We start from the raw sequence: 13543 nt of genomic DNA on the forward strand, positions 1-13543 counted from the left end.
TAATGTGAATTTTTAATAATTTTATTTCAATTAGTACACTATATTTTGTAATCCAAAGTTATTGTTAGGGCAGAAAATAGTATACTTGCATTCTAACAAAGAGAAATTAATACTTTTAGATAAAATAAATTCTAGATAGATAACCAAATACACCAAACGATTACACATTAAAAAATGAACACTGAATCGTTAAGATAGTGTTTGGAATGTTTACATTGCAAATTCATAAACTTAACTTGTAATCTGGTTTTTACAATATCATTTCAATTTTGTTCTTTTCAATCGATGCACGTATCTTTCCGTAACATTTGAAAAATTCATCGATTAGAAATACCTATCTCCTGGTATTTTGTAATCTGCACTGGAAATATCGACAATCGCATCTTTCTATAGAAAAAGTTTTCACAATTGATCAAGTATAGTACGAAAATATTGACAAAGATAAAATATTAACAAAATGCAGCACTTAATACAATTCTTTATAAAATAATATATCAGTTGTTATTTTGTAGAGAATAAATAATCAACCACACATCACTTGACGGACGAAATCTTCATAATTAATATTACCCTGCGAGTCTTCGTGACCCGCCAATAATGTTTCAACTTCTTCGTCGCTAAGCTTTTCACCTATACAAAAAGAAAAAAGTATAAATAATGTTAACACTGCAGAGTGAACGTATTTACTTAGTCGTGACATCTTTTTGGTTTCAATGAAATTTGTTGAAAAACATTGCTTTTCTTAGATACCTAGCGTCGTTAATAAATGTCTCAATTCAGCAGAAGATATAAAGCCATTTCCATCTTTGTCGAAATGACGTAAACCCTCTATAAAGTCATCTGCTGTATCGGATGTTCTAGATTTACTTATAGCTTGATAAATAGGTAGAAAGACTTCGAAACTGATCCGTTCGTCGGGTTTATGTTGATGAGTAAACTTCTTTACGTCCGATTCAGTCGGATTCTGTCCAAGAGCTCGTAACGCATCCCCAATTTGAGCCACGTGAATTTTTCCATCTCCTCGACTATCGAAAAGCTGGAAAGCCTCTTGGAATTCTATAACAGTACAAGCAAATTTCATTCGCTATTTATTAATAATTTGGCAAAAGTGTTTTGCCAAATCGAGAAGCACTGATTTCTAATTTTTATCAATTAGATGTATAGCAATATTATTTACCCTCGATGGATGACATCATTCTATTAGTCAGTTCTTGATAACTACACCCATACATCTTGTACTTGACACGTTTATAAAAACTCGACGGGAATAGCGAATTGTTGCAAACAATATAAAAATATATAGAAGAATCACCTTCAAACGATTATAAACGCACGAATAAAATGATGATGATGAAAATATTGAGAAATAAACATCAATCAAATGAATTTACGAACGCAATATGTCACGGTTGCGCTTCACTTATTTAGAATTCGTCCAAATATAAATAACTGAAAACCGTAGAACCGTAGAACCGTAAAATATTAATTGTAGCGGGCTCAAAACAACACAATTATATAAAATGATAACGAATTATTTGTAAATCCAACGTGAAAACGCATGAACGAACTAACATAACGATAACGATGCTATTCGCTTTCTGTGTTCCTTTCTTCTTTTCTGCTACTATTTCTTCAAGTACCTAACCATAAAAGGTAATGATCGACACGCAAGTTGGTGACACCAGGGTGTGGGTCTAATAAGGTAACGATATTCTTGACCCAAATTAAACATTGAGAAAAAACTGTCCGCCCCTCCTTGATCATTGTTCTTAAGAACCGATTTGCGTTCGCTTACCTGCAAGTTGATCCTCCGAGTATGATGCCTGTAAACGTAATTCCATCAAGTTGTACAATCGTCTAGCATCGTGTTTATACAAGAATAGGGTGCAAGCGAATACTTACCATCCTAATTGGTGTCGTGTACGTACTAAAATACGCACGATGATCTATCTTTCTACCGTGAATACAATGTTTGCGCGTTGTATATGGATATAACTAGTGGTTAAGCGCTTCGATCGTTCTAGTAAGATTTCGAGCGGAACCTTCCTAAAGAAGTGACACACGCGTCGTCCGTCCTTTGAAAGACGGCACTCGGAAGGAATGCGGGTCCGAACGGTCGGAATCTAGTGTGTTTTCGGCTCTAGTGTGCGATTGGACGACACGCTCGCACGCACGCTGGTTCCGCGCGTCACGCAACGAACACAGCGGCAACGAACTCTGGCCCCTGTGCCGTCCCGAGTGCCGTCTTTCGAGCGATACTAGAGTATCAGAGTAAACAAGTATGTACTCGTGTACAAGTATTCTTTTATTTCCCGGTAGACGCGAGCGGAAACGATTCTTATTTCTTTTTGTCGCACACTTGTCGTTAAACTCCTTCGCCGTTCGTGTATACCTGAATCCTCTTTTCCCGAAAATTAGTAATATCATCGAGAAAAGTCATTGAAAAGGAGACAATGAAAATTTCGAATTTTCGAGCGAACGATCGGCTCAATTTCTGTATCTACTTGAACTGATCGGATCTTGCCGCAAAATCGAGCAAGTACATACCGCCATCTATCAGTTTATCATGCATGTACGATGGTTTTTAAATCACTGCAACCAACGAATCGAAAACTTTATATATATACATGTACATATATGGTAATATCTCAGTTTTTACAGTATCCGCTACTATAAATTTCATCGAATCGTGTTTCTGTGACAAGTCAATGTTCTTATAGACTTAAAAACGCAAAGTGAAATTACACGCACGCGCACACTCGACACTCGCACACTCGCACCGATGCATTTATACGTAGTAGGTATTTACTTGCAAACAGTTGTCGTAGGAATCCATAAAATGATATTTACACCGTATCACGTGTCGCGCGAATATCGTAAATTCGTATCGTGAGAAATTGAATTTTAATTCGTTCTATCAATTTCGATAGGTATTGTCCAATCTAGAGTATACAAATTGAATAATTGTGCCATTTCAACGATTTTTTGTGCGTATATTTGCATTACATTATTTCTCCACTCTCAAAGACTCAAGTATGTACGTGGTGTACGCATTGAAATATTTAAACTTGCGTATCGAACGGACATTGATCCGTACATTTCACAACGATTCAAAGTGCGAAACAAGTGGAAACATCAAAAGACAATAGAAGAGATGCGTATCATGGTACAGGTCTCGTGTCAGATTCGTACTGTGCTTGAACCCAAACCTGCAAACTACAATAACCTCGTAACTCGATCGCTCAATCCTGAGGGCGGTTTCCGTGAAGAAACGCGTATATCATATTTCTCAGCTCGACGTTTGGTATAAACGAAGTATCCTGAAGGGATTTATTAGTCATAGGACTTGTATATTTTCCACATAAAAACCACTCGTTTATGGCTGCTCTCTCATACGTAAATCCATCTGAGAAGTGAAAATTTCTTGTTCGCATATAATTATGCCGATAAGAAATATACCGGAACACATGACAGTTATCCGTCACAATGACGACGCTCACAGTACGCGTGATTTCGCACGAGACTCGACTCTTTAGATTTTCGTAACCGCACAACTGTACAATTTCGGGGTTTTAGCGATCGGGTCGCATCGCGTATTCAAAGTTCGTCGGAATCGCATATCGTGAAAGTCACCACCGTACTTGTATTCTATAAATGTATGCTCATATCTCATACCGGAACATCGAACTGGTTCCTTCATTATTTCATGCGTGATGGGACACAGGAATTCATGAGGTACTTCAGCATCGTCTATGGAGGCTTCTACGATATTGCTATCTTCGCGTTTCAACCAATACAATTGAGTTTTAAATAGCTCAGCCATCTGAAAAGAAATATTTTACAAGTAGAAACAAGTGATAATATCGTTGGTGATCGTTTCTGCCATACTTGTTCGTCTTGTTCAATCTGTAGGATTCTTATCAACTGATTTTCCGATGCGGCGAGTAATTTACGACCGTTCAGAGAAGATACACGAGCTCTCCTCGTCAAGGTGGACAATCCTATTTCGTGCAGCCACTTTAAAGTATCGTCGACCCTCCAATCTGCAACCTGACACATTACGAATCTTCCACTGTTCGCAACTCGTTACGCGGATTCTGCCATCGCGAGTGTCGTTCTATCATAAATGCGAAACGTTTCATGCTTCTTTACCTGTTTCCTGTTCTGTTTCAAGTTATCGATCAAGATGCTTTGCGAGATCAACTGCTGGGGTATCTTCCAGATTAGAATAGTTTTGTCCAATGCACCTGTTCCGTTGAAATCTCTAGTTAGCGTGTCATCGAAACGAAAAAACGATGCGAATAGCTACCGGACGCGTAGCGTATCGGTACACGTATGCAAGTACAAAATTTAGCTTAACCTGTGATAAAGAGAGACGTATTCTCGGAAAAAGCGCAAGTAGTTGCAAGGCTTTCGTGTTCTTCTAGCACGTACAGGCAATCCCCGGAGTACTAGAATCACATTACGCGACTATGTGGTATCAAGCGACACCTTGTGCGTGTTCATTGCGACACGAACAGTGCCCGAACACGAATGTTTACTCACTACGCTCCAAATACGAGCCGTTCTGTCCGTGGCTACGCTTCCTAGCATCTCGCCTGGAATCGGGGAGAATCGAACACACGTTACGTTACCGCCGTGGCCAGCCAAAACTTTTTTCTCTTTGTATTGGCCATCGGGATCGGCGTTCCCGGTACTGCCACTTTCCAGTACGGGGAGCGCCTCGAGCTCCTTGGTAATGGAAATTTGCCATAGTTTCACCAGTGAGTCGTTGCCGCTCGTTGCTAATAAATATGCTTGCCTATCATCGTTAACTAGCCTCCTGCCTGCTTTCCGAAGTATACGTTACTTACGAACCGACTATCACGCGAAATCGTCGCACGCGGAATTATCATTTTCTTACCGGCGAAGCTGATATTGCACGTTGGACTAAAGTCACAACCTTGAACACCTAAATCATGCGCTTCTTCGCAGATTATCAAGGCAGCGTTGCCGCCTTTGTCTTCAACGGTATCGAACAACCTCCAAGTTCCCTCGTTGCAAGCCGTGACCAAATAACGAGAATCATGCGTGAAGGCGATTGCGTTTACCGCGTCGGAATGCCCTCTGAAAATACTGTGTCATCGCAGATTCGATAAAAAGCTGGTAAATTCGTTTCTTTCGTTTAAATCTAACGCGAGACCCCGCTCTGCTCCCTGCTATCCCTCGCAAGAAAGAAGACCTATTCTATCGTTATCGTGTTGCTATTCCCAAAGTATTTACTTTCTCGACTGTCTGCTAAATTCTTTTCGTACGTGTACGCGTGTATTCACACATGTATGGAAAAATATGATTAAGCTACCGAAGTTCCCCCATATTATTCACATCCCATAATGTTGCTCTTTCGTCGTCTCCAGCTGTGGCAAATTTCGAGCCATCCGGTGACCATCGACAAACACGAATGCTGCATCCCGAATTTACGAAAGAGGATTTCGCTTGACATCCATTCTAAAAATATACACCTATGGTTTCATGTACGATATGCACTTGTACGTGTCTGCGTTACCTCGGTATTCCAGATGATAGCTGTGCCGTCTAAAGAGCAAGATGCGAGCATACTACCGCACGGACTGAATTCAACGTGATTTATGCTATATTTGTGTCCGTCCAGTGGACTGTAGGATTTTTCTTGGAAATTTACAGCAGCGTCGGCAGAATTTTCTTCTTCCTCGATTTCAATGCTCCACACGCGTACCAATTTATCCCTAAATGATCATGATTGCAACGCTAGCTCTACACTGCACTTACCTCTGGCGAATATATTGCATGACAATATACAATATACGTATAATGTCGTGGCAAACGTCCAGTCGATTATCGAGCAACATTTCAAACAAATGAATTCCGACTAACCCAGATCCAGAAGCAATCAGTTGATTTCCATAACAAGCTACGCTATTTATTACACCGTTCTGATCTTCTAACCTCCGAATTAATTGTACCTCGTTAATCGATGTCTCCGCGTTCTTCATCACGTCTCGTTCGTGTATCGCGCTCTGGGAAACAAACATCGCGTGTCGTTACCGGTTACTACACGCACAATCAGTTTCTGATATCCACCTTCTCGTGATCCGTTAACGCGAACGTCGTGGATGCGAAACCACGCGAAAGTTCCGAATCGAGGCACAAATTTCCCGTCAGGTCCCAAATTATTACAGATTTATCGTTCGACCCTGAAGCATTTACGATTTTATGGAAAATGGACTCGTACTCTGTTTCTCTATGCATATCGGAGTAATTACCAGTCGCTAATAAATTTCCATCTCTCGAAAACGCGCAACACGCTACGTATCTGTTGTGTCCTGACAGTATCGCCATTGCTTTTCCCGTGCTCTGAAAATTCTTCGAAATATTATTCCGCTTCGAAGAAGAATATTCTAGTTTGTTGTCGCGAAACCCTACCGCTTCCCAGATCACCGCTGTTTTATCCAGGCTACTGCTAACCACGTACAATCCATTCGCGTTGAAACGAACGCAAGTCAAGGCACTGCTATGCTTCTCCATGATTCTGCAGACAGTTATGTTGGCAGTGAACGCGCGAGCTCGACCCTTTGTTTGTATCACCATTACCTCCCACAATTTCACGTAATGATCGTTACCACAAGTGACCAGTTGATACAGCTTGGTGAACGGTTTATTGCCTGTGTACAAGGACGTGACGCACTTAATACTCTGATCTCCGACTATCGTATCGGAGGAGATTCAAGCGAATCGACCTGCGTATCGTTTATACGTACTCGTGACTTCTTGAATCGAAGAGAAATCGCAGGAAACGACACCTAAATCGTGAGCATCGTCTATCCAAGCGAACGGGGTAATCGCTTGTTTATCGGATACGCACGACGAATCGATAATATCGGCAGTGGAGAATAATTTCAGGACCCCGAAGGTGCAACTCGTGATCAACCAACTCGAGTCCGGCGAAAAGCATACACTCTGTACAGCACCGTCGTGTTTTTGGAAACATCTGTACGGAACACGATCAGAGTGAACACACGTATCGTTATGTTTCGTTATGTATCCACGAATAAACGTGAGCGCGCGTGCGCTTGCACACGCATATGCGCACACAACCATTCGAATAGTCCTCTTTGAAAGAACACGAAACTTTCTTACTTGATCAAGTTACGTCGAATTAAATCCCAAAGGCAAACTTGTCCATTATCCCCGGCAGTTACGAGTAGCGTCGAGTCCGATGAAAATCTACAAACTCTTACAGCTTCGCCACCCACTTGAACCATGGTATGAATTTTCACTCCTGTCTGTGAGGAGACGAGCATTCGAGACGAGTATTGAAATTTACGAGTGGCACGATCGCACATGTCTAGTGAATTACACGTACCCTTAGGTTCCACAACAATGTTGTTCCGTCTATACTAGCCGAGGCTAGCATCGTCGACCGAGGACTTACTTTTACCGATGTAATTCCGTATTTATGTCCGAGTAAAGGTGAATAATGGGCCTCGACGTATCCGCTGCATGCTCTCCATTGCCACACTCGAATGCGTTTATCTCTAGGGGTAACGAATATATACATATATATACATATAGTAAAGCACAATTCAACGAGACGCGTTCATTTCTCGAATTTTCAACCTCTTACCCTGATCCCGTCACTAGGACGCAATCGCTAGCGAAATCAACGCTGGTCACATCGCTCGTGTGACTCGTTAACGTTTGTAGAGTTTGTACATCACCTATCTCGACGGCCGCAGTGTTCATATTACTGGTATGGGAAATCAGAGAAAAGAACGAAATAATTCCTTTCCCTTTTCGTCGTCCTTTTCGTCCTCCTTTTCCTCCTCCCTTCCGCCCGTTACTTCCGTTCCGCACACTTGCTTCTTCGCGATTATTCTCCCGATTCTCTTTTGCGGCCGCTAAGAACGAGTTTCGGTTATTTGCAAGTGAGTCGCGATCAGTTGTCGCGGCAAGTAATACAGATATGTGTCGAAACACCTAATTAATCGCAACGAACGAACGCACCACGCGTCTTGTCGTTCAACGTATCCGACTCAGGGAAAAGATACGTTGTACGATCAAACACGGAAGTTTCGAGACCTTGACATTGTCAAGACGACATTCGCGTTTCGTAAACGTGGCTCTATTGTACAGGAGGATATGTCACGTACGACTAGATTCGACGCAAGCTTTCCAATTCGTGCATGTGTCAATAACGTGGTGTGCTTTGGCGTTGTCTTCTCATCGATTTGCCATTCGAATGAATTTTAAATATTCATTTCACCGAAACGCGCCAGTCAATTAACGTTGGAAATCTGTTATCAAAGGGGGAAGAAATACTATCTCGTAACGACAACAAACTACGATATTATATATATATAAATGTATGTATGCAAAGGATACACGTGTACACACGTATACGTGTGTAGAAATTTTGATGAAGGCTACAGCCGAAATACATACACAGAATCGATTTGAGTCGACAAGGATCTCGAAATGATTCACTTGTTTATTCCTTAACGAATGTGAATCTCGTCCGAATAAAGAAAAAAAAAAAACGAAGGTAAGTTTAAGTAAAACCAAGTAAACTGTAAAACATGTGAATACTCACATTATATGCAAGGGCGTGCACGTGTACTAAATCAATGCGAATTCAACGCATCTAACTGAAAGTACTGCATTTTCTGTACCCGACGAACATTGTATAAATATCGTATAGAAAAGTGTTACGTTAACGGGGTGTAGTAGCAACTTTTCCGAGCAAAACATTCGACATTATGACGCTAAACCGTTAAACGCATGTCTACTTAGCCGGTAAAATCGATACTACGAGAATAGAATTTGTTTCGGAAGAATAAGTAATCCTCTCTGCGATTAAATAGACGCAAAATAGAATCTACAAGCTACTACTCGCATCGGAACGGAGATTGAAACATGCCCTGGTAAATTTTCGAAAATAATTTCGAAAACACCGAACAAAATAGATTTTCTTAACAGAGGATTCTGAATTTGACGTTTCTTACCCGTTTCTATGTTTCTCGACTTTTCTTTTATTACTTTTCATTGAAAATACTCATCGTTAGTATATCATTTACGATTGTAACTAAAAATTATTAAACTATATAGACAGACATAAGCGCACACGTGCAGGTGGGATGTAGGTTCGAGAAGCGTGCGCATATTATGATACGTCACGCAGGAACGGTAACAGATCGATGAAAAAGAAATCAAGATTTTTCTTGTAAACGCCGAGAGACGATACAGTCTTTTCTCACCTACCCCTTCTCCCTGCTATTATTATTTTCAAAATATTCGAAAGTTGACATCATCGTGTTCGTTCGTTACATGTTTTTCGACTTGCAAGTAGATTTCGATCGGCTCGAATGCAATGACAAACGAGGTAAGCGTAGAAAGAACTTTTCTTTCCTTTTACCGTTCAGTTTAACTATTGGCCAAGTTGAAAAGAAACAACCGAATGTTGCTAGGAGAAAGCAGGAAAGATAAGTGGGAAGTAATTGGTGATAGAAGAGTGGCAAAATAGCGGGCAAAACGATATGCAATGAGAAGCGATGACCAATTACGAAAATTGTCAAACAGGGATGGAAAGCGCGGTGTAGGGGCGAGTATCGACTGGCAGTTACCAAGAGAATCGAGTCGCGTTCGCAAAGGGATCTTGTCTTCGATTCGAATGTTAGATTTAAGTAGGTAGGAGCCAGAACTGGCTATCGTTTACCGTCTTTAGATTCCAGGCTGGTCTACCAGTAGGACAGCTGGAAATATTGACTGAAAGATAGTAGCAGAGTGGAGTATGTCTTTCGCTTATCAGCTTCGAGGTGGTTCGATCGATTTTGAATTAGTTATTGCAGTGGTGATTGGCAGTAAGTGCTATCGAGGTATACGCGTGTAATCGTTTCATTGTACCGACGAAAAATCGACGATTCTTTCGGAGTAGTGGATTGTTCGTCGTTGAGCAGTGGCAGGATTTACGAAAACGTGGATCATCGATGAAAAGATAGGCTATAGGTTATAGAGGCTTCGATAAACGCTCACTGAGAACAGCAATTAATCACGTTTTCATTTAGCACGGAAATAGAATGTTATTTTTTTCTTATTAATTTATTGTACTTACTTCAATTTTAATATTAACAGTAAGTAGTAGCAGTACTAGCACCAGCAGCAGCACTTTGTGTTTTTCAATTAGAGTTGTGAAATTGATTGTCATGTTTTATTCGGTTCCATGATAAAAGGTCTTCAAAGGTCAAATGCGGAGCGAAGTAAAAGAAGCAGGGACGGGGCGAGGAAACAACAGGAAAAACCGAATGGAAGCGAGCGAGTTGTATAGGAGAAGAACTGAGAATAACAAGTAATTATCTGGGGGAAACTGGACAAAAAAGAAAATTTTTAGACAAAGGATAATGCAAAATTCCCTAGATTGTTACGCCGACATAAAAATATTTTCGGGACGGACGCTTTATAAAGTCAATATCTGATTTATAAAAAATGACACTTTTTTTCTTTGTTATTTAAGAAGAACATGCAGCAATTCTAGGGAAAAATTCAAGGAAAAACTCCGATTAGCCCTCTACCAAACCCGGACTAAACAGAGGGATTAAATCGGAACTCAATCTATACTAAATTTCTACTAAATCCGGACTGCATTGAATTGAATTTTTAACTTTTCTTCAAATTCTCAGTATTTCGAATTTCCAATCGGAACTTTACCAGCTACCAGCTTATCAACTATCCCAAGGGTGTCTAAACCGGTGTCCACGTGCAGTCTAGTGACACTCTCCACCTGAAAAGTTACTCCTCTTCCGAGCGACTGTTACCTGTTGTATCCAACATCTCATAGACCTGCGCACCTATTCAGTTTCAGAGGAGAAAACCCAGCCGGTCGGAAACTTATGGCCGGCCGGTAAGCTGCCGGTCTATAAGAAATTTCATGCATATACCATTATGTAATATTGAGAGAAAAAAATAAAAAATAAAAAATAAAACGTTTCTTACTTATTTGTATCTATTACACAGACCCATGGAAAAATCATTATATTTGTAAAGAACACTTGCCAAATGATTAATGTAAAATAAAATACTTTGCGCCGTCGAACGTCGAAATCACCCCATTGGGCACATTAGGAATCTGTAAAAACGGTTGCAGTTTGGTAGGGGCAACAGAATTTTTACTCGCGGCAGTAGCGCCATCTAGCGGCCAGGCATTCTCGCAGGTTTTCCCTATACCTGTAATGTGCCAGACAAGGACGGACATACTGTGCGACAAGGACAGACAATAGCTTTCACGAGACACCTCCTTGGAAAAGCATCTCATTGATTCCTGGTACGTACTCGCGAAGCATCAGGACCAAGGAGGTATCCGAAAGCGCGCCATCTATCGGCGACAACGAACAACTAAAATGCGACATGTCGATAGAGCAGAAAACTATGAAATCAGCAGCTAATTCATTATCAACTATGCTATTACGAATAAATTGTTTACCTTTGCAATTTACGATTGCAGAATGAACCTTCCCCTACCTTCCTGTTTCGCAGCGGAAGAGATTTTGTGTCGCGTTAATTATTTCTTAATTATTATCCGAGACGATGTCAGAAGGAAATGTAGAATTCCTTGATACAAGAATGGTTAACAATCAATATCTTCATTTAATAGCGACCAATTTTGAAGAACTATGTTCGTAGAAATTAGGCCATAATTTAGAGAATATTGAGTAAAATGTTGAGCCACATTCGAGGAATAATTAATAAGATATTACCGATTACCTGGTGGGTTCGCTGTGTCGGTAGGAATGAGGATTGGAGGCGCTATCTAGCGGCTGAAAATTTTCAAAGCTTCTCCCTATACCTGTAATGTGCAAGACAAGGACATAAATACTGTGCGACAAGGACAGAGATTCACTTTCACGTGATACCTCCTTGAAAAAGCATCTCATCGGATCCTGGTACGCACGCGCGAAGCATCAGGACTAAGGAGGTATCCGAAAGTCCGCCATCTAACGGCAACAGTTGAGAACTAAAAGAGTTATATCGATAGAGAAGAAAACTACGTAATCAGTCGGTAAGTCATGATCAACAAAACTACTACGAATAAATTGTTTACCTTTGTAATTTGAGATTCTGGAATGGACATTCCCTTAGTTTCTAATGCAAACACTGATGTAATTTTGTATTCCGTTAATTATTTCTTAATTATATCCCGCGAAGACGTCAGAAGATAAAGTAGAATTATTTACAGGGGCCCAGCAAAGAATGAAGTTGTTGACATAATACGCTTAAATTGTTAACATATATGATTGTAGCATTTAGAGTAAACTGTCCAGAATAATGAGTAAAATTGTGAAGAACATGCGAATAGTAATGAATAACCAATTATCCTGTGAGTTTGGTGCGTCGGTAAGAATGTTGATTGGTGTTGGCATCTATCGACCGATACTTGGAAGTAATTGTGCATAAGTTTGGGCGTTCTCCCGATAGATGGGTCCACACATTGTGACGGAATTGAGTGCACCTTTCCGAAAATGGCTAATAACTTGTGAATTCCTGCTGGAATGTTGTTGAAACTGCTACAGAATATTCCCTCGGGTGTACCCTAATTTCTGCGATGATGAATATTTATTGTATTATTGTATAGTTGTACGATTTGAAAGAATAAAAGGAATTTTACTTTGACTTTGACTTTTACCTTTACCAAGTCACGTATTTTCATCTTTGCTCAATTCCAGGAATGTAATAATCGTTTGTCCTGTGCGACCTTTATGAGGGATGCTTGGATACCGTGGGTGTTTGGGATAATGCTTGGTAATCGGATTAGAAGACGGCCCGATAAAGTTTGGTGGAATAACCGCAGGTAAGAAAGGCTGTATGGGGTAGCGACTATGAGTGTAAACTTGCTCGTATGAGCGATAAAATGTTTTGGTACTTTTAGTAGCATTTGACCGTGAATGACTGTTGGCGAAGGAGCTGACTCTTTTCTCGTAATTTTGACATTGAGTCGCGTTTGTGGTTTTTGGTGTATTCATTCGGTCTGGTGGAAGAGTGGTTGAGTTTTATCGAATTGTGCATGTTGTGGAACTGGAAGTGGGATGGAATGGTTTATATTATGTGAGAGTGGTCGGTGGCTCGAGGCTTGGGTGAAGCAATGTTTGTAAGATGCGAGATGTGTAAAGTGGGGACAGCGAATGTGTCATAAAAGAAGAGTTGAAAAGAGGGGAAAAAGGGGAAAAAAACAAGAATGGCAGGGAAAAAAATGGGGGAAAAAAGTGGAAAAAATGAAAAGAAATGCTTAAAAATGAAAAAAAAAATGTGAAAAATGAAAGAAGTGTAAAAAAATGTGCAAAAAGGGTTAAAAAGATGTAAAAGAAATGGGAGAAAATTTGAAAAAATTGTAAAAAATGGGGAAGAAAGTGGGAAAAAAAGTCCAAAAAAGGGCACAGAAATGTAAAAGAAATGGAAAAAATCTGAAAAAGGGGTGAAAAAAATGTAAAAAAACTTATAAAAAACTGGAAAGAAATGTAAAAAAAATGCAAAAAACTGG

The 13543-nt window shown here is 40.2% G+C and overlaps 2 protein-coding genes and 1 long non-coding RNA gene across 10 annotated transcripts; 1 reads left to right on the forward strand and 2 right to left on the reverse strand.

The window, feature by feature from the left end:
* Positions 1-5: 5 nt before the first annotated feature.
* Mlc-c (Myosin light chain cytoplasmic) lies at positions 6-2195 on the reverse strand. Of its 3 annotated transcripts, none has more exons than XM_031991754.2 (5): positions 1903-2195; positions 1796-1823; positions 1178-1640; positions 751-1056; positions 6-630 (listed from the first exon to the last, which is right to left on the reverse strand). In XM_031991754.2, exons 3-5 carry the CDS (start codon positions 1230-1232, stop codon positions 524-526), a joined length of 468 nt encoding a protein of 155 aa, XP_031847614.1. In that variant the 5' UTR covers positions 1233-1640; positions 1796-1823; positions 1903-2195; the 3' UTR covers positions 6-523. The 3 variants fall into 3 exon arrangements, with proteins under 3 accessions (XP_031847614.1, XP_076226151.1, XP_031847615.1); XM_076370036.1 differs by having other exon boundaries at positions 1178-1218; positions 1903-2192; XM_031991755.2 differs by lacking the exon at positions 1178-1640 and having other exon boundaries at positions 1903-2157.
* Positions 2196-2603: 408 nt separating this feature from the next.
* LOC116433552 (WD repeat, SAM and U-box domain-containing protein 1) lies at positions 2604-10341 on the reverse strand. Of its 6 annotated transcripts, XM_076369991.1 has the most exons (19): positions 8609-8808; positions 8169-8312; positions 7643-7916; positions 7382-7553; positions 7156-7301; positions 6777-7006; positions 6442-6680; positions 6282-6372; positions 6100-6212; positions 5893-6035; positions 5546-5744; positions 5342-5487; positions 4904-5115; positions 4546-4826; positions 4361-4451; positions 4153-4247; positions 3889-4050; positions 3676-3823; positions 2604-3406 (listed from the first exon to the last, which is right to left on the reverse strand). In XM_076369991.1, exons 3-19 carry the CDS (start codon positions 7759-7761, stop codon positions 3243-3245), a joined length of 2751 nt encoding a protein of 916 aa, XP_076226106.1. In that variant the 5' UTR covers positions 7762-7916; positions 8169-8312; positions 8609-8808; the 3' UTR covers positions 2604-3242. The 6 variants fall into 6 exon arrangements, 5 of the variants coding, with proteins under 5 accessions (XP_076226106.1, XP_031847609.1, XP_076226104.1 ...); XM_031991749.2 differs by lacking the exons at positions 8169-8312; positions 8609-8808 and adding an exon at positions 10127-10341; XM_076369989.1 differs by lacking the exon at positions 8169-8312.
* On the forward strand, positions 9022-10360 carry LOC143174809 (uncharacterized). Its single transcript, XR_012999185.1, has 3 exons — positions 9022-9397; positions 9483-10145; positions 10245-10360. It is a non-coding gene; the product is annotated as an uncharacterized LOC143174809 (long non-coding RNA).
* Positions 10361-13543: the final 3183 nt, after the last annotated feature.

This window comes from Nomia melanderi, chromosome 1 (assembly GCF_051020985.1).
Source record: "Nomia melanderi isolate GNS246 chromosome 1, iyNomMela1, whole genome shotgun sequence".
Taxonomy (NCBI): Eukaryota; Metazoa; Arthropoda; class Insecta; order Hymenoptera; family Halictidae; genus Nomia; species Nomia melanderi.

Coding starts and splice junctions, on each gene's coding strand:
- Mlc-c (XM_031991754.2), bottom strand. CDS start 1,232: ATGTATGGGTGTAGTTATCAAGAACTGACTAATAGAATGATGTCATCC. Junction 1,057..1,177: donor AATGATGTCATCCATCGAGG/GTAAATAATATT, acceptor GTACTGTTATAG/AATTCCAAGAGGCTTTCCAG. Junction 631..750: donor ACATTTATTAACGACGCTAG/GTATCTAAGAAA, acceptor CTTTTTGTATAG/GTGAAAAGCTTAGCGACGAA.
- LOC116433552 (XM_031991749.2), bottom strand. CDS start 7,761: ATGAACACTGCGGCCGTCGAGATAGGTGATGTACAAACTCTACAAACG. Junction 6,681..6,776: donor TTCGATTCAAGAAGTCACGA/GTACGTATAAAC, acceptor CCTTGTACACAG/GCAATAAACCGTTCACCAAG. Junction 5,488..5,545: donor CTATCATCTGGAATACCGAG/GTAACGCAGACA, acceptor GTATATTTTTAG/AATGGATGTCAAGCGAAATC.